The sequence below is a fragment of the Pyrus communis genome, chromosome 17, assembly GCF_041283825.1.
Source record: "Pyrus communis isolate YQ-2024b chromosome 17, ASM4128382v1, whole genome shotgun sequence".
NCBI lineage: Eukaryota > Viridiplantae > Streptophyta > Magnoliopsida > Rosales > Rosaceae > Pyrus > Pyrus communis.
The window spans coordinates 28,127,501-28,154,332 of record NC_142581.1 but is presented as its reverse complement, the minus strand read 5'-3'; the positions used below and the strand labels follow the sequence as shown (position 1 = coordinate 28,154,332).

At 36.6% G+C, this 26,832-nt stretch overlaps 2 protein-coding genes and 2 pseudogenes across 10 annotated transcripts in view; 3 read left to right on the top strand and 1 right to left on the bottom strand.

The window, feature by feature from the left end:
• Positions 1 to 5,107: 5,107 nt before the first annotated feature.
• LOC137707670 (uncharacterized) lies at positions 5,108 to 8,652 on the top strand (annotated as a pseudogene). The gene is made up of 6 exons (XR_015958489.1): positions 5,108 to 5,240; positions 6,093 to 6,358; positions 6,454 to 7,095; positions 7,189 to 7,388; positions 7,463 to 7,707; positions 7,870 to 8,652. The product of XR_015958489.1 is annotated as an uncharacterized LOC137707670 (transcript).
• Positions 8,653 to 9,337: 685 nt separating this feature from the next.
• On the top strand, positions 9,338 to 15,056 carry LOC137709428 (uncharacterized). 4 transcript variants are annotated; one of them, XR_015958484.1, is made up of 9 exons: positions 9,338 to 9,414; positions 10,179 to 10,228; positions 11,901 to 12,044; positions 12,439 to 12,625; positions 12,806 to 12,893; positions 13,033 to 13,100; positions 13,746 to 13,782; positions 14,564 to 14,638; positions 14,703 to 15,056. XR_015958484.1 is itself a non-coding variant. In XM_088689269.1 (8 exons), exons 4-8 carry the CDS (start codon positions 12,503 to 12,505, stop codon positions 14,820 to 14,822), a joined length of 474 nt encoding a protein of 157 aa, XP_088545395.1. In that variant the 5' UTR covers positions 9,338 to 9,414; positions 10,179 to 10,228; positions 11,901 to 12,044; positions 12,439 to 12,502; the 3' UTR covers positions 14,823 to 15,056. The 4 variants fall into 4 exon arrangements, 3 of the variants coding, with proteins under 3 accessions (XP_088545395.1, XP_088545398.1, XP_088545397.1); XM_088689269.1 differs by lacking the exon at positions 13,746 to 13,782; XM_088689272.1 differs by having other exon boundaries at positions 14,564 to 15,056.
• Positions 15,028 to 23,917, bottom strand: LOC137708559 (disease resistance protein RUN1-like). 4 transcript variants are annotated; one of them, XM_088689259.1, is made up of 7 exons: positions 23,829 to 23,917; positions 23,616 to 23,652; positions 20,713 to 21,435; positions 17,379 to 18,474; positions 16,872 to 17,285; positions 15,883 to 16,782; positions 15,028 to 15,770 (listed from the first exon to the last, which is right to left on the bottom strand). In XM_088689259.1, exons 3-7 carry the CDS (start codon positions 21,204 to 21,206, stop codon positions 15,159 to 15,161), a joined length of 3,516 nt encoding a protein of 1,171 aa, XP_088545385.1. In that variant the 5' UTR covers positions 21,207 to 21,435; positions 23,616 to 23,652; positions 23,829 to 23,917; the 3' UTR covers positions 15,028 to 15,158. The 4 variants fall into 4 exon arrangements, with proteins under 4 accessions (XP_088545385.1, XP_088545388.1, XP_088545386.1 ...); XM_088689262.1 differs by having other exon boundaries at positions 16,872 to 17,282; XM_088689260.1 differs by lacking the exons at positions 23,616 to 23,652; positions 23,829 to 23,917 and adding an exon at positions 22,386 to 22,539.
• A 474-nt stretch (positions 23,918 to 24,391) lies between these two features.
• The window catches only part of LOC148689772 (ribonucleases P/MRP protein subunit POP1-like), a 10,218-nt pseudogene continuing 7,777 nt past the window's right edge, over positions 24,392 to 26,832 (top strand). The window contains exons 1-5 of the transcript XR_015958487.1: positions 24,392 to 24,529; positions 25,047 to 25,610; positions 25,729 to 25,825; positions 25,971 to 26,078; positions 26,155 to 26,203. The product of XR_015958487.1 is annotated as a ribonucleases P/MRP protein subunit POP1-like (transcript). The remainder of the gene's footprint in view (positions 24,530 to 25,046; positions 25,611 to 25,728; positions 25,826 to 25,970; positions 26,079 to 26,154; positions 26,204 to 26,832) is intronic.

Below are 26,832 nucleotides of genomic sequence, written 5' to 3'. Positions count from 1 at the left end.
TTGGAATCCGGCGACCGTCCAAACCCAAGGCCTTTGGGCCTTTCCTGCCAAGCCCAAACCCATTACCCTTTTTAATTAGGCCTTTGGGCCGTGAGGTTCAAGCCCAAACCCATTTTCTGTTTTCACTCAAACCCAACCCATTTAAAACCCTAACCCAAAACCCAAAGCCCAAAACCCTAACCTAAAACCCATTAACCCGTGACCCATGACCCTGACCCATTTGACCTGTTGACCCGGGACCCGGTCAACGGTCAACGTTGACTTTGACTTTGACCGGTCAACGTTGACTTTGACCGTTGACTTTTTGAGTTTTCGTGCGGGAACCCTCCTAGGCTAATTTCGACGTCCTGAACCCGTTTCCGATGTCCGTTTTCCCAAATTCAATCGTTTGAGTAGAGTTTGACTAAATGTACCTTTTATGTGCTTAGGGGCAATTATTTGTGGCGTTTCCATCTTCACTAGTGGCGTGGCTTTTCGACGGCGAAGTACTGTGAGTGAACCCCTTCTGAAAATACATGTTTTGATAGTAGAAATGCATACATGAAAATCATGATTTGATGATTATGTTTTATGAACGTTTTACGAGATAACATGCTTACTGAGGCTAGTTTGAATTATTACTATTTTTCCTATAACCCATGTTCTTATATCATATCTGATGGATGACGATATGATATTTAGAACATGTTTAGAACACTTCTTTATAGTATAGATGATGGATGACTTTATACTATGAAGTTGATTTTCAATATATGTATGTTCACTGGTTTTGTACTTACCTAGTGGTCCTTTCCGCTACGGGACGTAGGGATAGATCCGGTCCGTCCCGGGCGACGGTTTGGTGTTGGCATAGGGCCTGGAGTGTGTTTTCCTCTGACTGTCTGCTCAGAGACGGGGAGCCGGCAAGGGGCCTGAAGTGCATTTTCCTCTGACTGTGTGCTCAGAGACGGGGAGCCGGCATGGGGCCTGGAGTGTTATATTGGACATTCACTAGTGATTATTATTGTTTATGAGAATGATGATTTGAGACATTGCACGACATGCTAGATTTCGGAAAAACCTATGTTTATCATTATATATTTGTGTTTTCATAAAACCTGGGGGTTAGTATGTTGATAACTGTTTTATTATATATATATATCAACTTGGTCCACTCATGTTTGTTTTGCGCCCCCTTCAGGACTTAGAATCGAGGCATACAATCCCGACATCCAGGCACTTCCGCATCGGCATCTTCGAGTCCTCTCGGTGTAGGACCCACTCCTTTGTTTCATTCAATTTTATTATTATTTTCTTTAGTGTTCTAGATTAGAGGTGTGCTCTGAACACGGTCCTTATTTGCATATTCATTATTCTTTTATATTTATAAACCTTATTTATCCCTTATTTTCAGCATTTACACTTAATAAATGGCTTTCGTCACCCTCGGGTGTCGGCCAGCACGTGCCTATCTTGGTATTCGGGGAATATCGGGGTCGGGGCGTGTCAGTCCGTGTTCTATTGTCCATAGCAGCAAACCTAGATCGGCCCTTGCAATAGTTCGACGTAAAAAATGCATTCCTCCATGGAGATCTAACAGAGGAGATTTACATGGACCTTCTACCAGGGTGTAATGATCCGAACATACGAAAACAAAAGGTATGTAAGCTCAGGAAATCATTGTATGGGTTGAAGCAGTCTCTGAGAGCTTGGTTTGGTAAATTTACCAATCCATGAGAGCATTCGGTTATAGGCAAAGTAATTGGGATCACACGTTATTCCTGAAATGCCAGAACGGAAAGGTTACAGCTCTCATTGTATATGTGGATGACATGGTGGTTACTGGTAACGACCCAGTTGAGCAAGCAACCTTGAAAGAGTATTTGTCCTCGGAATTCGAAATGAAAGATCTGGGTTCTTTAAAATATTTCCTTGGGATTGAAGTGTCGAGATGCAAGTCAAGAATATTTCTATCACAAAGGAAGTATGTTCTTAACCTTTTAGAAGAAACCGGCATGTCAGCGTGTAAGCTGGTAGCTACTCTGTTGGCCGAATGAATGAAGTTGTGTATCGATCAGAACCAAGTACCGGTCGAAAAAGGGAGGTACCAAAGGTTAGTAGGAAGATTAATGTACTTGGACCATACTAGGTCGGATCTTGCTCATGCATCGAGTGTAGTTAGTCAATATATGCATAATCCCGGAGAACAACACATGAGTGCTGTTATGAGAATATTGAGTTACTTGAAAGGAAGCCCTGGTAAAGGAATTTCGTATCGAAAAAATGGACATTTCAGAATTGAGTGCTATACAGATGCTGACTGGGCATGATCGACAGATGATAGGCGCTCGACATATGGGTATTTAACCTTTGTTGGGGGAAATCTAGTAACGTGGAGAAGCAAGAAGCAGAATGTCGTAGCAAGGTCAAGCGTAGAAGCTGAATTTAGAGGTATGGCACTTGGTATTTGTGAAATCTTATGGCTTAAGTCTTTGTTACAAGACTTGGGGGTCAAACATGGTTAGCCAATGAAGTTATTTTGTGACAATAAAGTTGCTCGTGATATTGCTCATAATCCAGTGCAACATGATAGGACCAAACATGTAGAGGTTAATAGGTTCTTTATTAAAGAGAAGCTGAAAAACAAAGTAATTGAGGTTCCTTCAATAGGAACTGAAGACCAAGTAGCAAATATTCTCACTAAGGCGGTTTCTAGTGACAAGTTCTCGAGGTTTCTAGACAAGTTGGGCATGTGTAACATCTATGCACCAACTTGAGGGGGAATGTTGACTTGTATTAGGATTCCTACAATTATGGGATTCCTACCATATTTGGTTTCCTAGTTTAGGATGTAATTATTCTTTGCTGTATTATGATATGATTGTATATATACCTTTGAATGGAGATGAATACAAATTATTATTGGAAAGCATTCTTTCTTCTAGTTCAGTCCGCCGTTCTTCGTTTGCATTTTCATTTTATGGTCAGGTTCATGGTTGCAATAAACATAATGAACGAGAGGGTTCACCTTGATGCAGGTGTTTGTAGAGAAATGCAAGTACTTAGAAGAAAGCAAATGCATCGGTATATGTCTGAATACTTGTAAGCTTCCCACTCAGGTCGGTAACTCTTTTGAGTAACACTCGACCGTCGGGATAGACATTAACAGCCTGTTCAGGACCGTTTCTACGAAAAAATCATGTTCATAGAAACTGTTTTGAGTAACATGAATGTAAGCTAATAGATTCTTACATGTTCACCTAAAGGTGTAGGTGTTTTTATCCTAAAACATGTTTAGGCTGCTTCTCCATAAAACACTAAAGCTGCTTTTGTAACCTCTCTAAAAGCGATTTTCTTTATATTTTTATGTTATCTGGAAGTGCTTTTGTTTTGGCTATCCGGAACAAGACGAAAATAATAACTACTCCATAAAAACTGTTTGCTGCAGGCTTTCTTCAAAAGATTACATGGGCGTTGCTTTAGCGATGGAGCCAATTCGTCGATCTTAGCTGTCAGGTAAAACCCCAAGATCTCTACAGCTCTACTCATTTCCACATATTGATTGTCCAACAATTGACTCTCTCAATTGAACTCGAATACGGGAGTTTAAATTCGGGGTTCTCCCTCCGCTCCACTCCTCAAGGAACCATGTCTGGAGATTTGCCCTAAAGCCTTCCGACCGAGAGAAATGGCCAAAAAACATTAACGTAGAGAAATGTCCAAAGTCATGAAAGACTGAAGCATTGGTTTGCTACAAGAGATATCGTAGAACTAGATATGAATGGATCAGTTACAGGCAATGAATTATAAACTTTTGGGCATACATCGAGTACCGTTTGATCAACAACAAGCATGAAAAAGAAAAGAGGCATGACTAATCTTAACACGGAGTTTAATCGAAGCCATTTTATTTGAAATCAAGATTTTGGCAAACAAAAAAAGCAGAGGATAGCTGCACAGAAGTAAAAGCTGGGGGCCATGCATGGTATTATAGTGAGAAAAACCGGACATCGGAAAACCGAAAATAATCGGATAAATACCGAACTGAAATCGAAAAAATCGTATTGATTAAAACTGAACCAAACTAAACTGGATAAGATATAACTTGATTATTTTTTATTTATTTATATTGGGTATTTATTTTTCAAGCCCAATTTTAAGTCAACTATTAGCCTGATTTCAATCTAAGGTTAGGTAGACCGTAGACCCAACTTTAGGTCCAAATATGTTGAAGACCTTATTGTCTAGATATTCTTTTTCATTCTCTCTCCAATCTCTCCAATCTCTCCAATGGGACAAACCCGTACTCTAAGGAGAAAAATGTGAGGTAAAGCAATGTCAATACTTGACATCTTAAGGATGATCATAAGCATACACAAGGGTTCGACCAACCCAGAGTAGATGCTTCATCAAAACCTTGTCAGGTTAGCAAAAACTCAATGAAAAAAATGCAGAATAATAGTACATTAGGGCGTAGTTGGTTTTCATGTTTCTAGCCCCAACTTGAGGAAACTTCGAGTTCTAGGGTTTTGTAATCCCATTTCCAAATTCTTATTAATTTCACGCACATCATTCATATCAAGCAATTCGAACATAATCAAATCATAAAGAATAGGTTTTAAGGTTACTTGGCTGGTGTGACAAAACTTTGGTTTCAAATGACCTTTTCCAAATCCGGATTTCAATCTTTAATACATTGCATTTCAATAAACATAAACACAAGAGGAGAAATTGAATCAATTAACAACTAGATCACTTCAATAAAAAGTAATGGTTTAATCGAAATAAGAATGATATGAAACTAATACTTTCCCTTAATTGCAGATGACGAAACTCCAAAATAATTCTTCTTGAGAACTTCGAATGAAGCATCGAAAGCTATTTGTGCTAATACCTTGTTCAAAAACTAACTATTTACAACATTATATTCCTTTTATTAAATGTGAAAACTGCACACTTACCTATATGAACATGTATTTTACCGTATGATTGACAAGTGTATACAAATCAATTTTTTCTAAATACATATATAAGTGTATTATACATGTATTATAAGCGGATTTAGTAAAAAAGCAAAAGTGTGTAGAACAGTTGGCCTGTTTTGCAAATACTGCAAAGTTGGATAAAATAACAAGAAGTAGAAAAATGAAAAACATACAACGAAAGGGTTTATTGGGGGTTCAGTCCTCTTCCCTCCCTCTCCATTTCCAATCTCCGCAGACAGCACAACCTCTTTCTCCCTGCTGCCCTTCTCATACCAGGTAACCTTAACCCTACCTTCTACCCCTTATAATAAATATACATATACATATTTCGATATAGCTCAGTTTGTGTCTCTGAAGCTAGCGACTTCACTTATCTGAAAACTCGAGGAAGTTCATTTTTTTTCCCCTTTAATTTGTGTTTTTCGACTGTTAATTTTTGAGAATTGATGAAAACAGACGAAATCAGTTAAATTGTTAGCTAAAGTTTTGAACTTGTTGTTGGGAAGGAAATGTATTGCATGAATTAAATTGTTTCTGCTTTTTTGTTTGTTTGTTTTCTTGTTATCAAATATGAAGTTTTTGACTTTCTTTGGTACTTCTTAGAGTGAAAAAGACCTCTGTTACTGTTATTATTGTGTAACTTTACGAAGCCAGCTGCAAAATCCGCCATTTTTGTTCATTTTTTCGATTGGAAAAACCTTTTATTCAACTAATAGTTAAGGGTTAGGTGTGACTATTGGGAATATGTTTAAAATTCAAACCAGGACAGTGATTTTTTTGAATTTAGATATGAAAATGACGGTGGTAAGCACTTAAGCACTAAAGCACTTCATATGAAAATGACGGTAATAAGCACCTGGGCAATTTGATATGAAAATGACGGTAATAAGCACTTAAGCACATGTTCAAGTTGGGAAAGTCTATTCAACATGACTTGTGCATAGGATTTGAACAGCAAATTTGTAGAAGTTTGAACATGTCGTCTTACTTCAGTTTAGCTGAATTCAGAAGACAAGGCATAAGTAGTAGTTTATTATAAAGTAGGACTATCGAGATTAACGTTCTGTCAAAATGACAATTGTTTTATTCTTTTTATTAAATTTGTCATTTCCGTTTTATTCATTGTAGATGGCTAGATGGGATGAGATTATGTCCCTTCCTGTGCAGAGTCCACCTGCACTGGAGTTTTCTTCTTCTAATCTTGTGTGGTCAAAGGTGGAAGGTTGGCGGGACAAGAAAGATAGAGTTGCCCTAATTCCGTTTCCTAGAGTCCACGATTTTCTGAGGGGTTCTAATAAAGAATGTCCAACAAGATTTCATGTTGAAGCGAGGCGACAGCGGCAGCCAAAGACGCCTTACAAACCAAAGGTTGATGGTATTCTTGAGTATATTCTGTAAGTTCCAGTTTTTACCCTTGTCCATTTTAGCCAGCATTCCTGTATCCTATCAGCTTAACCTATCTTTTTTTTTTTTTTGTTCAAATGTGTAGATATTGGTGTTCCTTTGGTCCTGATGACCAGAGGAATGGTGGGTTTGTACGACCCATCATGATTAATGTGTCAAAGAAGAAAAATGCTGGTCGACCGAACACCAAGAGAGGTTGTACCTGCCACTTTATTGTGAAACGATTAATTGCTGAACCCTCAGTGGCGCTTATCATATATAATCAGGATTAGCATGTAGATAGGAAAGGAGCGCCATGCCATGGTCCACAAGATAAGATGGCTGCTCGAACACGTGCTATGTTTGCCCCTTGTATCTCTCAGGGTCTGCTTCTTCGTGTGCAGTCTTTGTTATATGTGGGGGTCTCTGTGGAAAGTATAATGCAGAGACACAATGAATCAATAGGGTGGTCCATCTAATTGCAATGACCTTTTAACCCATAGTTATGTTTCGGAGGCAGGAGAGGGTCATTCGACGTTCTATATATGAATTGGATGCTGATGATGCGGTTAGCATTAACATATGGGTAGAAAACCATCAGAGTCATGTTTTCTTCTATGAGGATTTCTCTGACGTGGATCCCTTAACTTTGGGCATTCAAACAGAGTGGCAGTTGCAACAGATGATTCACTTTGGCAATCACAGCCTTATAGCTTCTGATTCAAGGTTGGGAACAACCAAATTGAAGGTCCGTTTAGTTTGTTCACCCTCTTATTATCAACTACAGTTGTTAATAGTAATAATGAGAAACATAATTAGTTCTTGTTGCAACGTTATTTAGTATCCCGTTCATAGTTTCCTTGTATTTAATGAAGACAACAAGGTCATTCCGGTAGCATGGATAGTTGCTCCAAAGTTTGAAAGTTCCAATGCCCATAAATGGATGAGAGCTTTTTACAATAGAGATCAAACGAAAGATCCTGCATGGAATTTAGCTGGTTTCATAGTGGATGATCCTCTAGCTGATGTGCGTACCATCAGGTTGGTTGCTCAGTCCTCGTCCAGTCTTCATACTGAAAATTTTATTCACTAATGTTCTTTTTCATTATACTCAGTGATGTATTTCAGTGTTCAGTGATGATAAGCTTTTGGCGGGTTCATCATGCATGGCATAAAAACTTAGTAAAGAAAAGTGTGGACAATGAGATGCGAGCTACAACATCAAGGAGGCTTCATCAGGCAGTGGATAACATCTGTCAACAACGAGGAAGCAAGCGTTTGTTTGAGGACTTTATAGAAGATTTTTTTGATGAATCAGATTTTATGGATTACTTTAAGGCAACCTGGTATCCTAGAATTGGTTAGTCACTATCATATTCAGTAGGGGTATATTTTGCCTTATGATACGACGTAACAAGTGTATCGTTTAATTCATTCACCCTCTTCTCTTTAAATAGGAACCTTTTTTTTCTTTTGCTTTTATCTTGAATAACACGTGCAAGAAAAATGTCTCTTGACTCAGGGATGTGGATTTCTGCACTACAAAATATTCCTCTTGCTAGCCAGGAAACCTCTGCGGCAATGGAGTTCTACCACAAACAACTAAAGCTTAGGCTATTGAATGAGAAGAAACCTAGCGTGTACAAACGAGCTGATTGGTTGATTGATAAGCTGGGTACAAAAGTGCATTCCTACTTCTGGCTTGATGAATATTCCGAGAAGGATGATTTTGCATGATATTGGAAAGATGAGTGGGCGAGTGGTTTAACATCTTGGCGTAAAGCTTTGAAGATTCCTGACTGCAATATTGTCATAGAAGGTACACGTGCAAAAGTTATTGAGGAGCTCGACCAAGAGAATACTTATGTTGTTTGGAACCTTGGTTCGCAGTTCGGTATTTGCAACTGCCGTTGGGCAGAAATGGGCAACCTGTGTGAACATATACTCAAAGTTATTAATGTCTGCCAGAAAGGGTTGTCTACGCCATCTATCAGCCTATTGCAGTACCACAAGGCCTTGATTGATATGCTACACTGCCCACCTCATGATTCTTTGATTCATGATCAGGCTGTTTCTTTAGCAGTGGACTAATTAATATGGAAAGCAAAGATACCACAATGGATGTGGCGTCTTTCGCCAATTGAAATCAAGAAGTGGTAAATAAGGATCCAATAAATGAGGAAGTATTATCTCTACATAAGAATAACTGTGGGGATGGAGCTGAGAGAACCAAGGGTAAAGTGGCTACTGAACCAAGTAATTTAGTAGCACGTGGAAATGACCTATGTAATGAGAGTTATGGAGAAGAAATTACTGGCAATGAGATGGATGTCGACCCGTCATCCATCTGCATTTCCCCACCCGGGTTGCATTCTGTTGACGAGGTTGTGTCTAGCAGTGTCTTCTCTGAAAGCAGACAGAGGTCATTGTTTAACAGAGAGATTGAAGACCTGTCTTCTGCAGATGATGCTCGCACTAATCTAACCGGATTTAAGGATGACATCTTAAATAGAAATAGCCAAGAAAATACGATGGATGAGGACATGAATATCCCTTCCTCTAACAATGGAGTTTGTGGAGCAATGCATAGCTGGACTCCTTTTACCTTTCTCTTCCTTAGTAACAGGTCTAGATATGGACTTGGAAGCCTGCTAGTGGTTAGGTTGTTATAGAGGAGCAGACGAGAAGACGATATGACGATAGTCTTCGTCTTGTTTATCGTCTTCCCTTATGAGTGGAATCGCTCTTTTTCCTGATGATTACCACGCCATGATATTGAACCCACTCTTATTTGCAAGACATTTGTTGAATTGCAAGTGGTTGAAGCGGCTGAAACTCCAGGTATCATAACAGAAAATGATAGAATGGAAACTGAAACCAAGAACAGAAGCACGATTAATCACCAGCAATGGCATGGATGTGTTCTACAGAGGGACTTTTCTCACCTACAAGGTCATTGGGGGTGTTTTCGACTTTTACTTCTTTGCCAGGCCGACGCCGTTAGGCGTTGTCGACCAGTACACGGCGTTCATCGGCAGACCGGCCCGGATGCCCTACTGGTCTCTTGGTATGTTCTGCTTCCTACCCTCTGCTTTGCCTTCATTAACTTACTCAGTTATTCCTACTTCTAGCTTGAGATTAAAAGCATTGGATGTGTATATTTTTTCTGGTGCTTCTTTCCCTCCAACTTTGCAATTTTTTTTTTGAAATGTTAATTGTTTGGTTGGTTTGTTGGGATCTTTTCATATTATTTTGATATGGGTTGTTGATTTTGCTTTTCTTGCATTTTAGTTTGATTAATTTTGTGAATCAATGAGTAATTTCCATTAGGACTATAAGAACAAAGAGTAATTTAATTCTCAGTATCCAGATTCCGATTAGTTGCTTCTAATTTGTCACCCAAAATGTTAGGTGTTTTGTGTTCGTCATATGAAGTGATAAATGTGTGTTGATACCGAAAAAGAAGATGAATTTAAAAGAATACAATCTTTAGGACCAACGGATGAAAAGGATCGGAGAAAAGGTTGTCGAATACACTCTTGGTCATGCATCTGTGATGTTGTAAGAGCTCTAATACTATCGTTGTAACATGGAGAAAGGAACAGTCCATAGATATTGAAGTTGTGCTAGAAGTGCTGTTATAGCACTGGAGGGCTTTGGTGCATTTTTGTTTTGTCTGAGTGTACATTGTTATTATTGTTATTGTTGTTTTTGGTGTTGTGGGTGGAACCGTGGAAGCGAGGGAGTGGTGGCTTACAGTGTGATTCTGTCAGTCGTATTTCTTTATGTTTGTTTGATTTTGGTTTCTGGTTTAAAATGTCGACGTTTAAGGTGCAAAATGAGGAGGGAATCATCACCGAGCTCTACATCCTGGGAAAATGGTACGTAATCGACTCTAATCCGCAATTTTTTTGTATGATTGTTTTTGGGATTAATTTGTAGTTTTTTGTGGATACAGTTCGGAGACGAACTAATGATCACCAAGAAGACGTGATAACAGATGGAGGGAATGAAGTATTGTTTGATGACCAAATCACGAAGCGGAGAACAACATGGAGTGGTTCTGATTCTCATGCCCTGCCACATGCTCAAACACATCAGAGTAATTGAGATCTAATTGTACAATATTTATGATTTAGGGCTTGCATTGATTAGAATGGAAACACATTCTAAATTAGGAATATCATAACATTGTCTTACGAAAATTCCAAATGGAAAGCAGTCCATACCTTCATTAGAAGGGAAACTGAAAGTATATAAATTATGAAGTGCAGAACTTCAAAAATGAGGGGCAAAAATTTTGTGTATGCTAAAGATAGCATACTGCATAAACCTCAGTTTTAAATGTGACAACATGATAATGCATTTCAGTGCATATAAATGTAGTTCCACAAATTAGGCTCCATCTGATTGCAATTGGTTTCTCTGTTAGATTGCCATGGACGAAGTGTGATGTTTTATTTACCGCATCTAATGATCTTACTTATGGATTGCAGGAAGAAGTTATCAAGTTAAATGAACAATTTAGCCATTTGAAAAGTTTGGTAAGCTTTTATGCCTTGGTTTATGTTCAAGCTTGAGCTTCTTAGTTGGACGTTAATCACTATATTTTCATTCATTTATTTGGGATGTGGTGGCACTGTTGATGCCATTGCTATCAATCCCAGGATTTTTCGTTTATAACACTTAGATTTATTTTAATCTATTAGTTTATAAAATTTCTATGTAAAAAAGTGTTTGTGGTTTGAGACAGCCAGTGGGGGAACCGTCTTTACCCAGTAAAAGAATCCAGTTTTGTCTTTCAACGTCTTAATCCTTTTCCTTTGTTAACTCTTCGTTTTGATTTTTTACCGAACTAGATATTGCATCTTTATCATGGGTAGATTTTTAAATACAATATTAGTGACACAATACCATCTACAAATGAATGGTTTCTTATAGCATGTATATTCATATAGTGCCACTTCATTGGTTCTTAGGTACTAGAACAGGAAGGATTAATAAGGATTCAATTCGTCCTAGAATTGGATTTTGTTTTCCACTTCATTGCATTTGAATATTAAGCTTTGTCCATAATTCGCTAAAAAACATTGTCTATTATGTTTGTCAACAACTGCAGTTGGAGGAAACTACCGAATAAAATGGTAGTCAATGACTCAATGATGTTCTTGTTATTCTATTTTCATATAAACAATACAAATTCTTTATTTCTCATGTTCTGTAAATTTTTTAGTTTAATGAAAAGTAACTAATTTGTTCAACATACTAATGTATATAACATTTTGAATTTTAGGTAATTAATGTGACATGGTGATCATATTCGATTTGTGTTTGTTATGAGACACTGGAGCTTTCTACGTGTTTATATCCGCAACACCAGCTCACGAACAATCCTCGACCCTTCATCCTCGCAGCTCGACTTAGTTTTGAACGAAAAAGCTCCTCCAGGAATCAATTTTCTACATCCTGGGAAAATGGTACATAATCGACTCTAATCCGCAATTTTTTTGTATGATTGTTTTGGGATTAATGTGTAGTTTTTTCTGGATACAGTTCGGAGACGAACTAATGATCATTAAGAAGACGTGATAACAGATGGAGGGAATGAAGTATTGTTTGATGACCAAATCACGAAGCAGAGAACAACATGGAGTGGTTCTGATTCTCATGCCCTGCCACATGCTCAAACACATCAGAGTAATTGAGATCTAATTGTACAATATTTATGATTTAGGGCTTGCATTGATTAGAATGGAAACACATTCTAAATTAGGAATATCATAACATTGTCTTACGAAAATTCCAAATGGAAAGCAGTCCATACCTTCATTAGAAGGGAAACTGAAGGTATATAAATTATGAAGTGCAGAACTTCAAAAATGAGGGGCAAAAATTTTGTGTATGCTAAAGATAGCATACTGCATAAACCTCAGTTTTAAATATGACAACATGATAATGTATTTCAGTGCATATAAATGTAGTTCCACAAATTAGGCTCCATCTGAATGCAATTGGTTTCTCTGCTAGATTGCCATGGACGAAGTATGATGTTTTATTTACCGCATCTAATGATCTTACTTATGGATTGCAGGAAGAAGTTATCAAGTTAAATGAACAATTTAGCCATTAGAAAAGTTTGGTAAGCTCTTACTGGGATGGCAGAGACAGAGGTCATGGAGTTGGGCAGAGACAGAGGTCATGGAGTTGGGCGTGGGAATTCCACAAACCAAGGGCTGGTGTCAGTGGGTGTTAATATCAGCAATAAGCATTACTGGGATGTGAGTTCTCTCAACCTTTTGATTAATTTTTTATATTTTGGCTTTTTATATAAGCTATGTAAATGTTTAATTTCCATTTGAAAACTTGGGGAATTCTTTTGTGAATGTTTTTGTTCTGTTTTTTTGTGATTTTGTGAATGATTTTTGATGTCGTTTTAGTATATAATATGGTTTGGTTAGTTCACCCAAGAAAAAAGAATGTGGATATCGTCATCTTCCTCGCATGCAACGCTCTGGCCCTTTCAGTTGAAACCAAAACGTGTTTCAGGTGCCTAACACAACCTCTCACTACTCATTCACATCATTTGGTTTTTGTTCTGATAAATTTGTATGCTTTCTGGATTCTTTATGGCAGTTTTGGACCTTTTCTTTTCTGAATGTGTGCTTCTCTGGGTTTTTTATGGCAGCTCTGAGGAAAAGCAAGAAAAAGGAAGAACCAGTATTAGAAGATCTTCCCAAAGAGTACTACGATGATGTGAGTGCCTTTATCCTTTAACTTGGCCAAATGGGTGCTCAAATTTCATGTTTTTCTGTGATTATGTGAGTAAATTTTTGTATTTTGTTTTGGGTTTTGCCAAATTCTATGGTGGTATTTATGGGTTTGGTATTGATTTTCAGTTAACAATGACTTTGGGGAAATTGATTGAGTCTGCATTCAATTTAACTTTTCGTGCAATTATATACCGATGAAATTGATTGAGTTTGGTGGGTTTAATGCGTACTGATATAAGTTTATTTGGTTTGGGTTGATCTGAAATTGGTGATTGCATTTTCATAACACGTTGGAATGTGAATTTTCATGCGTTTTGTAATTCTGAGTCTGTGTTTGGATGCTTTAATATGTTGGATTACCTTAGATACTGGCCTTCTGTGACTCCCTTTAATATGTTGGATTACTTTAGAATAGATAATTTATCTGGTCTTCTTACTTTTGTTGGAATGTTGTTACTGTAATCTGTAAATTTTGGATATTTGTTTGTCATGGGTTCTGTAGAATTAGACTCCAGTTGTGTCTTCTCTGGTTTTCTGATTATTTTCTCAATTATGATTATTTCTTACCAATTTCCTTTAAGATTTGTGCATGTGTGTTTGTTAATGCTCTGTTTCTTCGTTTTTACAGGAAATAGAATTGCTCTCTCCCTCTTCTTGGCAACCACGTATGCCCTCTCTCTCTCAAATTCTTTCATTTGGGGTCTAAATGTGATGCCTTATTGCCTAAAATATCATGTTGTTAAATGGGTTATGATAATTTGATTCTCTGCATATTCTGCATAGTGCAAAAAGCAAAATCTCTCTCTCTCTCTCTCTCTCTCTCTCTCTCTCTTTTGCTTTTTGTGGCCAAAGATCATGTCGTTTGTGTCATAAATTTGTTTTTGTTACATGGGGTTATGTATATCTTTTGGATAATAAAAAAGTTTGAATCTTTACTAGGTTTCTTTAAATTTCTTTGAATTCTGCTTTGTAAATTTGGTTTAGAAATGTGTAGAATTGCATTTAAGAGGATCATAAGGAAGAGAAGCAAAGATCAATTCTCAGGCATTCCCTACGTGAGATGACTATGCTTAATTGCTTACTCTCCACTTGCTATGCTACTTTGCTTCTCACTCCTTCAACTGCTCTTTCTCTCTCCCCTCTCTGCTGTGTACTGCCTAATTAGTTATTTACATTTGTTTATTTATCTCTGTAAAGCTTTCATGCTTGGATTTTAAACATATGATTCAATTAGAAACCTTTATAATGTTGATGGTAGTAGAATATTCAACAGATATATATTCAACATTCAGTGGCTCTGGCAAAATCATATAGACTAAGATTTGTTAATATATGGAGGTGAGACAAGCTATTTCATTCCGAACTAAGACCTAAGAATCTTCGCAATTCTTATCCTTTAAATTTTGTATTTTTTTTAAAATATTTATTAATTTTTTGGTGATGCAGATAGATGAACATGTTCAAAGGGAAATCATGAACCATAGATCACTGGACCATCCGAATATCATTCGATCCAAAGAGGTTAGTGATAATAAACTATTTTCATTTTGTATTTTTTTAAAAATATATTTTTTTGGTGATGCAGATGGATGAACATGTTCAAGGGGAAATCATGAACCACAGATCACTGAAGAATCCGAATATCATTCAATTCAAAGAGGTCAGTGATCATAAACTATTTTCGTTTTGTATTTTAAGAGGATGAATTTGGCAAGTTCTGTTTGAATTTTGTATGAGTATCTGCTGGGGTTGGGTGGATGACGACAGAAGATGCTAAATTTGGTCTTTGGTGTGCTTAAACTGGTACTGGGGATGGTTGGAACTTTGAACCTGGAATGCAGTAGGACTAAGAGAAATGCCCTACCCACCAGGGCAATCCACCACTTGAAGAATTGTTGTTAAAATAACACTGCTAAAAATATGAGCTTTACTTCCTGCACTTTGTGTCTTATTTATGTATGCAGTTACGCCTGAAATGTGTCTTATTCATGCAATTACGCCTAAAACAGTTGATTCCTACCGCAACGCGTGGGCTTATTTTCTAGTTGGGCTCTAAAACTTTATTTTTCTTAAGATCGATCACTTCATGGTTACAGATTTGGTAACAAACATGGCAGACGACAGTTGACATAGATTCATTCTCGCAGTTGATATAAAGCCTTATGCCCCGTCTCCAAGGCGATATTTCACGTAGGATCAATGCATCTTCACTACTTGATGGGACATCCTCCTTATCCTTATTTTGCTGCTCGTACACAAACTGGACTCCAATCTCCTTTGTGACGAAACCGTCTTGCTCTTTGATTTTAAAACACACTTCTTCCCCGCATTCCAATTCATTGTTCCCCATAATCCAATGGGTTAGCCATAACATATCTTCGTTCATCACTTTCCATTCAACCTTATACGACAGCCATAATCCCCACCTAAGGCCCTTTGTCTCATTCCTAAGTTCAAGCGAAGGGAAACGATGACGGCTTCGATCCGATTGCCGGGCATACAATATACATGCATTCAAACCTACGATCTTGATATTAGGCTGTGAAGGAACAATAATAGAGAAAACAGTGTTACCCATGCTCCTGTAATTGAACCGATCTGGAATCTTGCTCTCATGGAGAAAAATGCTATATATGGCGCATTCATAAGTTCCCTGCAGTTTCATGGTGATGTTGTGATTACAATCTAATTGTTTAAGCACTTGTACATAGTATAGAGAGAGAGAGAGAGAGAGAGAGAGAGAGAGAGAGAGAGAGAGAGAGAACCTTGGAGCGCCTACTTGCACAATAGTTGTTCCTTTGGACCTCAACGCCACCGTTGGGTTTCAAATCGAATAGATCGATATCTTTGAGGACTTTTATGTCAAAGCTGCTCAATGTTAGTGTACGGAACAAGCTACAAACATCAACTAGTTTCCCACAATACCATAACTCTGAGTTCAATAATATGTTGTAAAACGATATATTTGAGTTTGGTATGTGCAAGTTCGGTAAATTTGTTATTCTTTTCAATGATGTGCAACCTCTACCATTCAATTGTTTCAAACTATGTGGGAGCTCTGGAAGCATTGTGAGGTTTCTGCAACCTTCTACTGCAAGAGTGCGAAGCTTAACAAGATTGTTCATGGTCTCTGGTAGGCTTGTAATTGGATTGTTATTCAGATCCAAGTACTCTAACGAAGGCAGCATAGTAAGGGCACTCGGAATCTCTGATAGATTGCAGCAATACAGACGTAAACTTGTTAAGGAATGCGGTAAACTTGCCAATGAGAAACTGCTTGATTCAATATTTTTCCTCGGCGACACCGACGACCAGATTGAATACCATGATTTAGGTGATAACAGATTGAGTTTCTTCATTTCACAAGCTGTAGATTGTAAGTGATCAGTTGTGGCAGTCGTATTGGCACCAAGCACAAGCTTTGAGCAACCAGAAAGATCAAGATCCCGCACAGATCTCAATATTGGAAGCTTCATGAGATTTCTGCAGCCTCCTACATTCAAAACAAGAAGTTTCTCTAGGAATCCGACGGACTCATCAACCTCAACCAAATTTATGCAATGTTTAAGAATCAATCTCTCAAGGTTAGGGAGTCCTGAGAAGTCGGGGGTTGTCCTAAGGCCATGCGAATGACTGAGATTAAGAATTTTCAGCCTCGGAAGAAACTGTTTCAATAACAAGTATTAATCAATTTTTAAGAAGATATAATGGACATGTGAGAGAGAGAGTGAGAGAGAGAGAGAGAGTTACGTACCCTGATCCCATTCCAAACATGTTGTAGGCTACTATTTCGCATGTCAAGAACAACCAGGTTTTCCAAATAAAAATTTTCTGGTACTGATTTTAAGTGGAATCCTCTCCAAGATAAACATATTAAACTTTTTGGAAATTCTTCGTAGCTTCCCCTGACGTTGACGTTGTTGAGCATGAGAATTTCAAGATTGTGCATCCTTCTAAACGCCTCAGGTTTGAAATCTATCTCATTTGATGCAGAAGCTGAGTTTGTGGATGAAAAGCTAATTGGTTTCCAAGAGAAGAAACCAAGCCCACTTCGTCTTGAAGAATTTTCATCATAATCTTCAACATGGCAGCGTTGTTTATCACTTCCGACTAACGTTCTTTTGCAAGCAAGGTTGAGCATGAGGCCCTTAACATTTTCCGTACCCTGCTAACAAATCACAGAATTGGGTAAGTATATAACTAGTACTGCACATGCAAATCATAACTAAAAATACATACACAAGAAAAACATAGTTCTTACACTTAATTTTCTCAAAATAATAGAGGCATCTTTCTGCAACACTCTACTACGTTTTCCAGGGTCATCAGGTGATTCTTTACGAATAACTTCCATTGCCATGTCTCTCACCAATTGATGCATGACCAACCTGTTCCTTTGAATTTTCACTAGGCATCTGTCAACTAGATTTTCAATCCCAATCCTTGTGTAAAACTCTAAGCTGTCCAACACTGTACTCGTATAATCCATCTTCTTTCCTGTGAAGAAACTGGCTATGTGAAGGAATAAATTTTTGTCATGATCATCTTGTAAAGAATCAAAACTTATCCTCAGAACTTTTTGAATTTTGTCATTAGGGATCACGTCTAACTTCTGCAATGCACTTTGCCATACTTCTACACTTTTTCCGGATAGAGAAGATCCCAGAACTTCAAGAGCTAATGGAAGCCCTCCACAGTGTTGTACCACATGTCTTGAAAGCTCCATGTAACCTTCTTCTGGATGGGATTGTCTGAAGGCATGCCAACTGAAAAGCTCAAGTGATTCATCCTCATCCAGTTCTTGAACCATGAACTTTTCAAAAACATCATGAGCATTTAACAAATGTTCATGTCGAGTTGTTATGATAATTTTACTTCCTGGATGAAGCCACTCTCGCATTCCAAGAATTGCATTGAGTTGATCCCGGTTGCTCACATCATCAAGAACAATAAGAACCTTTTTATAGCCCACGGCTTGTTCGATCCTTTTTGTTCCTTCTTTCATATTGTATAGTTTCTTTGCTTTCCCCTTTTGGATATCTGAAAGAAGTTTTCTTTGCAAGCGAGCAAAACCATTAGGTTGTTCTGAAGATTCTCGTATATCTGCAAGAAAGCTGCTACCTTGAAATCTATCAAAGTTGCAGTTATAAGCGGCTTTCGCGATAGTGCTCTTGCCAATTCCACCCATCCCACAGATGACAGCTACACCAACATCATTTGATACATCTTGTAACCACTTGTTTAGGCGTATCACACGATAATCCATTCCAACTGAAAAGGGAGCGACGTCTAAAGCTGCGTGATCCAGTTCATTTCTAATCTCTTCAACAATATCTTGGATGAACTGCCCCTCATACCTATAATTCATTTAATTGAAATATATGACGCAGAAATAAGCATGAGAACAAATAAAACCAAAATCGATAGGAAAATATAAACCAAAATTGAACAACTTCAAGCTTCACTGCCATCTACAATTTTACTTGAGGTTTTTTAGCCAAAATACACAACTCCTTACTTTGGTCCCAACATTTGAAATCGATAGAATTGGTCCCGAGTTTGTCCATATTTTGATCATTTATTGAAAAATCTCCATAAAATAAGGATGAAATGATAAAAATACCCTCAATTTGGTCAAATCATTTTGGCCTATTGTTTATTAAATTGAGGATAATTTTATTATTTTGATCCTTATTTAACTTAATTTTTCACCCATGGATCAAAATGATTGATGGTAGACAATCTCAGGGACTCCTTATATTGATTTTAAATCTCATGGACTAAAGTGATGAGTTATGCAAATCTCAAGATCATTTTGGCTAAACAAAACCTTTTACTTAATTTAAAAAGGGGTTTTTCTTTAACTCTAATCTTCAAGAAGATTGAAATTTAAAATAAACCTGATGTTAGATTACATATTGATTATAATCCCTTAATGTATCCTTAATTCAAAATAGTTAATGTGCATTTTATTTAATGTCTCCTATTAAATATTTAAATTTATTATTATACAAAATTTTAATTTATTTTTTGACCAAAAAAGGGTTTTTTTTTAATTTATTAATTTTATTTAGCATTCTTAAAACTTGAAAGACTCAATTAATGTAACTAAATGTTAGTACCGAAATGTGTGTATCGAAATGTATTATATTTAACTAATGTATTTAAATATTAGTACTGAAATGTATGCACCGAAATATATGCCCCAAAATGTATTATATTAATTAATGTACCTAAATGTGTGTACCGAAATATTAGCACCGAAATGTATGATATTTAACTAATGTGTTTAAATGTTAGAACTGAAATATATTATATTAAATTAATGTACCTAAATGTGTGTACCAAAATGTATGCATCGAAATGTTAGTACCGAAATGTTTTATATTGAATTATTGTACCTAAATGTTTGTATCGAAATGTATGTACTGAAATATGTGAATCTAAATGTATGCATTGAAATGTATTATAATAAATTTAACGTACCTAAATGAAGAAGACAAAGTACATCGAAATATATTGTATAACAAAAATTAATTTATCTAAATGTTTACAACAAAATATATTACGATAAATGAAATGAAAATTATAGTGAAATAAATTAATACATTAAAAATTAGGAAGAAAAAGAGAAATAATTAAAAAAATAAAATATAATTAATAAATGAGGTTATTAATGTATCGAGTGACAAAAATTAGATTTTGATCTTATTCATGGTTTTAGTCTAAAAATCATCTTTGCCAAGGATTAAAATCTAGTTTTCTATAGGGGTCTTTGAACTTTAATCCTTCAAGAAGATTAAAATTTAATAAAAACCTGGTGTTAGATTGAATATTGATTTTAGTATGTACTGAATTCAAATTCATATTATATTTTTGTTTTTATATTTAATAGATAACTTATTTAATGTTGTTACATTAAATTTTAAATTCATTATTATACACATTTTAATTCACTAATTGTATTTAACTTAATGAATTTTATTTAACTTTATTTGATTAATGTACCTAAACTTTTGTATCATAATATATTTTACTAAATTAATGTACCGAAATGTTTGTACCTAAATATATTGTAGTGAATTAGTGACACATAAGAAAATATGTAAAAACATAAGTATATTAAAAATTCCGTACCTAACTATATGATGCTAAACTAGTGTACCGAAGTGTTGGTACCTAAATATATTATACTAAACTAGTTTACCGAAATGTCCGTACCTAAACATATTATACTAATCCAATGTACCTTCGTACCTAAATATATTGTAATGAATTAGTGGCAGATAAGAAAATATGCAAAAACATAAGTGTGCCAAAAAATCTCTACGAAAATATTTTCTTATATAAGATGTTACCATAATGAGAATTAAAATATACAATATTTTCATAAAATTTAAATTCATAAAATTATAAATAAAACAAGAGACATTGAATATATGCTGGCATTAAATAGAGTCTAAGAACTAAAATCAATTTTTAATCTTGTATAAGACACTTTTCTAAACTTCATCTTATTTAGAGATTAAAATCTAGTTTTCTAATTTAAAAGACACTTTCAATTAGCTTGAGAACATTATGAGAATAGAAATTACCGATCTCCTAAAACCATTCCTCCCAAAGACGCAACATCTCTAAGAGCTCTTCTCCACAGCTCCACCTTGTCCATCTCCTCCGTACTGAATCGCTTCTCATGTCTGGCAAATGCTTCAGCAAAAGAACCACTCTGCTTCCTGACCTCGGATGGATCCACATCATAGAAAACTGGCAGAACCACATGTCTACGATCAGTATTTCTACGTTCCACGATCTTCAAAAGTTCGTTCAAACACCACCTTGAGGAAGCATAGTCCTTGGAGAAGACAATTATCGATACTTGTGACTCCTGTATCGCCTTCTCTAACTCCGACTCAATCTTCTCCCCTCTCTTGATTTCATCATCGTCTCTAAATGTGTGGATTCCTGCTAGCTCCAAGGCTCTATAGAGGTGATCAGTAAAGCCCTTGCGCGTGTCCTGGCCTCTGAAACTCAAGAAGGCATGATAGGAACACCGGTAAGAGGACGAATAAGAATCTCGGAAAGCATCCATCTAGAGAAACTCTCTGCTTCTTGGTTCTTGCAATGACTGAATGCAGGGCACGAATATGCAAGGCCGAGGACAATTATATGCAGTTTCTGAGAGGGACATATATATGAAGAGGAAGGTTCCCATTAGCCACCAGGAATTCCACACTTACTGACGAGGAAGTTTCCTTGTAAGTGAATGGGATGTTGAGGTACAGAATTTGAGAGGAGTTTGACTATCAGCTTTGATGAAACTAGGACAAAAAAATGTTACGAGGTTGAGTGAAATTGTAAATACCATAAATTGTGAAGCATTCTACATGTAAATACCATAAATTGGGAGACCTTAAATTGCCCTTGAAAAGTGGGAGACCTTAAATTGTGGAGCATTCTACATGTAAATACCATAAATTGCCCTTGAAAACTTCAAAATTTACAATTAAATTAAGTACATTACATTTTACACCCTCAAGTTTGAGTGAAATTGTAACCTCATACAACATATTTAGAGCATTTCAATCTCACACACAAACTTGTATTTTATAGCAATTTCAAACATTTTTTTCTTTTTTTTTCAAACGTTAATTTGACTTTCGGGGTTAGGGTATTTTTGGGGGCATGTGGCTTGACGTGAAGGAGTCAAATTAGAAAGAAGATTGGTGTAGGGGACTAGTTCCACAAGACACGGTGGTTGTATGGAATGGGTGGTGCTGATGGAGAATGTAGGAAAGAAGGTGGAAATGCATGTGGTGTGCTCGGGTGGGAGAAGAGTGGGTGGGTCCCTTTTTACTTTGTTTATTATTTAGTTTTGTATTTAAATTGTTTTTATAATTAATTATTTTTATATGCCTAGTCTTTGAAATATGTGGTTCATGTATTTGCCAGTCATCACTTAACAGTAAATTGACGATTTGACTAACAAATATATAAAATTGCAATAAAATACAAATTTGTGTATAAAATTGAAATATTTTAAAGATGTTTGAGGTTGCAATTGCATCCAAACTTCACGGTGTAAATTGTAAATTGGTAGGTGTTTTATGATTGACAAATATATAAACAAATTAACTTAATTTTTTTTTTTTTAAATCGTAAAAAATTTTCTAATTTAACATACAAAGACTAATTATCGCACGCATAAATTTTGACAAGCGGCTAGTAAACACAAGAAATATAAAGTACAGTAAATGAGAAAGAGTTAAACCTTACAGTTGACGAGTTAGCGGGAAGATTCTTAATAGCCACCAAGACACTTCACACTTATTGATGAGGAAGTTTCCCCGATGGATTAAGTCAATGGGTCGGTGAGGATAATACAGAATAGGAGTTTGACTATTAGGGGAGAGTTTGACGATGAGCTCCCATGATGAAATTAAACAAAGAGAAATGCCAAGGAAAATCTATTAGAGCAAGTTCAGTCCATTCAATCCGTGGTATCATTTTTTGTACATAATATTTGACACACGTTCTTGCAATACTTATTTTGTTATATATTTAAACGATCTGAAATGTTTATCACTTATTATTTTCTCAAAGACTATGTCTACCAAAAGATCATCTAAATCTGATCCATTTCTTCATTACAAATGAATGTCTTAATAATTTTAATTTATATAATTTTTGCAAAAATGCTAAAATACACGGAGTGAGTCCACGAAAGCGTGTGTTAAAGGTTGGTTAAAAAGAAGTGGTGCGACTGCCACGGAAGAGAGACTATTTTAAACGATGTCTAGCCCTTATTAAACAATGACTCGCACCGAGATTGACCAATCTCCAAACTATTTTCTTTTTTTTATTATCACATCTCCAAACTATCTAATCTTTCGACAATCCACGTTCAGAAAACAAGCATCCTCATTATTGTCAAGTGCAATAATTCAGAGAATACAAATCTGTAAAACATCCAACAAGGACTACAACCTTCAAAGCTAGTCTATGAAGAGGCTCAGTGCTCACAGCTCAGTGGAAAGGAACTACGAAAGAAAATGTCATACGACGCGAAGTAACGAGATTAACTCTAACAGAGGATGCAATTTTAGGGCAACATGAATTTACAAAACAGAGAAAAGTAATATGAATTCAGATTCTTCCCACTCGATGTGCAACAGCATGAAAAAGAAAAGAAGGTATGACTAATCTTGCAGAGTTTAATTTTGAAACCAAATGCGATAAACAAAAGAACCACATGTTTGCTATAAATCACTACACAAGATATAAACGAACGGGACATGCTGGTCAAGATATTTTAGATCATCCACTATTTGTGCAGCAAGTTAATCAAGTTTAGAAAATTTTCTTCTATTTTTGGAACCTATAAAACATAGCGACAAAGAAAGAGACCAAAGGGAATGATCTAGCGGTTGAAGCCAATTTCAACGTAAGGTACAAGCATGCATAATTAGGAACCCAACTAAAGATAAATAAGTAAACTTACCAAGATCAACAATAATACAGGCATATCAGGACTTGATCTGTAACAAAAACAAAACTTGTCATTCATGATGTGATAGTGGTGTAGTTCAACTGTACAATTAACAGTCCCAACCGGAAAGTTTCAGACAACACAACATCATCACTGAAGCATGAGAGCACGTGAAATGTAAAGATCCAGCGAAATCCGACACCGAAAAAGATTAAGAAATAATACCTTGTCATATACGGTAATGAAGTAGTAACCATTGGGAGCACATTGAGTGCTATCCTTCAACAACCCATCAACTGTCCGAAGCTCAACCTAAAATCCCAAAATCAATTTGTTACTTGTTCGATATCCCGTATCTGGTTTAGATTAGTGACGAAAATGCAGTGAAATTTCAGGCACTAATTCCAAAAATTGTTTTACCGTGATCTGAGAATAATCCAATTTAGCATCGGGCGGCTTCCTGGCCTTGATCAGAGAAGAACTAGCCTGAGAGTTTACAGTGGCGATTACAGACTCGATCAGGTAAAAGGGTAGAATTCATTAACTCTAACAGTGAAAAAGATGAAATCTTTTACCTCGACGAAGCCGCCGCAGCCGTGGATTGAGTCGGCGAAAGTGGTAGAGAGAGAAGAGATTGCGAGGAAGAAGAAGAAGAAGGCTGAGGCGTGGTCTTTGATGCCTCCCTAGTGTGTGTGTTTTTAGAGTTGCGAGACCTGTTCTTCTTGGATACAGAAGGTGTTTAGTTTCAGCCATTGAGATTGATCCAACGGTAATCAATTAAATTGCTCCAGGTATCAAATAGGCAGCCGCTTGCTGGGTACCCCTTTTCCCTCCTTTCTTTCTCCACTCTTCTGCTGCAAAATCTCTCCTCATCCCTCTCACCTTTCCCCCTCTCTCTCACCTGTTCTTCTTCTCTCAGTCGTCAGGTACTCTCTCTCTATTTCTGGTCGCTCTCGTTGGCTGATATATAATTTTGTGACGTCTACCTCTAGATAACCAGAACCTGAAACGCAAATCCTTGTTCTTATTTTCCTTCTGTTTCTGTTTTTAAAATAATTATTAGTATGAACTTGTGAGCATATCTGGTGAGTTTCGAAACGCAACTGGTGATTGATGTGAGGAGTTTCTTATGTTAAATTCCTGTGGCAGTGCCAAGTAATTGATTTTGTTGCTCACATTGCATTCAGATTTCTATCTTGTAGTTTCCTTTGTTTCAATCTTTATATATTTATCGGATACCGCAGTTGCTCATTTAGCTTTGTGTCTTTACATATTGGTTTTCGAAAGTTAAGTTGAAGTTGTTGTATCATTGATGTTAGTTGGACTGAATTTCGTATCTCATGTCTCCTATTGTTTCCAACTTTATATTTAATTGGAATTGGAACCACAGTTGCGATTGCCAAAGCCTTGAAGAATCTTACAAATTGTTTTTGGACAGTTCAGAGTAATAGACTAGTACTGCGAATAGAGACCAATGATGTCCGAAGAGTGAAGAGTCGATTATAATTTTGTGTGGCGAACTTGTATAATATCGTTCTTCATCTGAGGGGTTTAATTGTGTCTAATGGCTACCGATGGTTTCAGACGGCAACAGGTTTCATCAACTCCGCCTCGAAAAATCAATGTCCAAAAGTTTGCAGAATCACGGGGTTCAGAGCTTGAGACACTCCATTCAATTGTATCTAACAGATTGAACAATGATTTCCGGTCTCGGAGAAGCAAGAGAAGAAGAACCACCGCTTACGACAATCAAGTCGCCAAAAAAAGATGTTGAAAGAAGCGAAAACTTGATCAGAGTAATGCTTTGACATTGCCTCCAGAGAAAGATGACAAGAAGAATGTTCCTCGTCGCATTCGTAGGAGAGCTGAGCTTAAAATGAACCTTGAAAAGGGTTTCTGCACATCAGGGGATGGTACAAAGTGGCTTAGAACACATGTTTGGCTTGCGAAGCGGTTCACAATGACAAAGCTTTGGGGTTACTACCTTCCCTTGGGTTTGCAGGGCAGGTAAAACGCATTATTAATTTAGCAGTGCTATTCCTTACTTTTCGCTTATTATTTGTTCTATTTCTCGATAAATACTAATTTGTTTGTTATCTACTTTATAAAATAAAATAAAATGTAGAGGAAGGGGGTCCAGAGCTGTGTTGAAGTGGTTCAGGGATGGAGTACTTGTTCATGATGCAAGCTATCATGTAGCTATCCAATTGGAGGGGCCGGAGGCAGGCATTTACTTTCTATCTTATGAATTTATTCCTATGAAATTGTATACCTTTTAATTTATTTTTCTTCAAAAGGAAAAGTGTTGCAATATGTTATTTTCTGCTACTAAATTATGATGTTACACCCTACTTCATATGCATCCAGGATTCGTTACTATCAGTGTTAGGCATGGTAATTGTGTCTCCTCCGTCAACTCGTTCTGAAAATGTTTCCCGTTCTGTTATTTCTGGTGTCATATATGATAATGCTATGGTAAGTTGCCCTATTGCACTTTTCTTTGTGAATGTGGATGACTTGAGGTATTGACTTGATGACCCATATTTCGCAGCTTCATCATTTGGGAGCACCTCTTTCAAAACCAATTGCTCCTGTGAACTGTATGTTGAGAATCAATGTTAGGTAGAATCAATGTTAGGTATGGTTGAGTGGAAAAAATTAGGTGCAATTAATGGGTTTTGTGTGGTAGCAAATAATCTTAGTTTAATTAAGTGTGTGGTGTAGCTTTCATTTGGTTTGCTATAAATACCCAAGTCCTCAAGCATTGTATATCATCCAAGGAAAAACAAAGCCTAGAGCTAAATAAGAAAAGCTTTGCTAATTAGTTTGTTTTGTGAGCTTTCTTTAAGAGTGTGCTCTATTTTCTTCTTCTTGGGATCATTAGAGTTATCTTGGATACTCTTCTTATTCAACAATTGGTATCAGAGCCAAGTCGGTCAGGGATCGTTCTTGGTAGAGCATTGGTTGTAAAGTCTCTTGAAATTTCGAGTATACTCTGTGGTTGCAGTTTTGACTGATCTTCCACATCAGAAAAGATTTCTTGAGATTATTGCTGAGGTTATCACAAACCTTGAGAGGGAGCTTTGTGTCGAGAGTAGTGTATTACTCTGCACGGTAGTCACTCAAGCTTGTTCGGTGTAGTCAAAGTCTTGCCGATACGATGGGTGATCTTCAAGTTGTTGGAGGAATCAAGAAGCTCAACAACCAAAACTATAACATGTGGGCAACG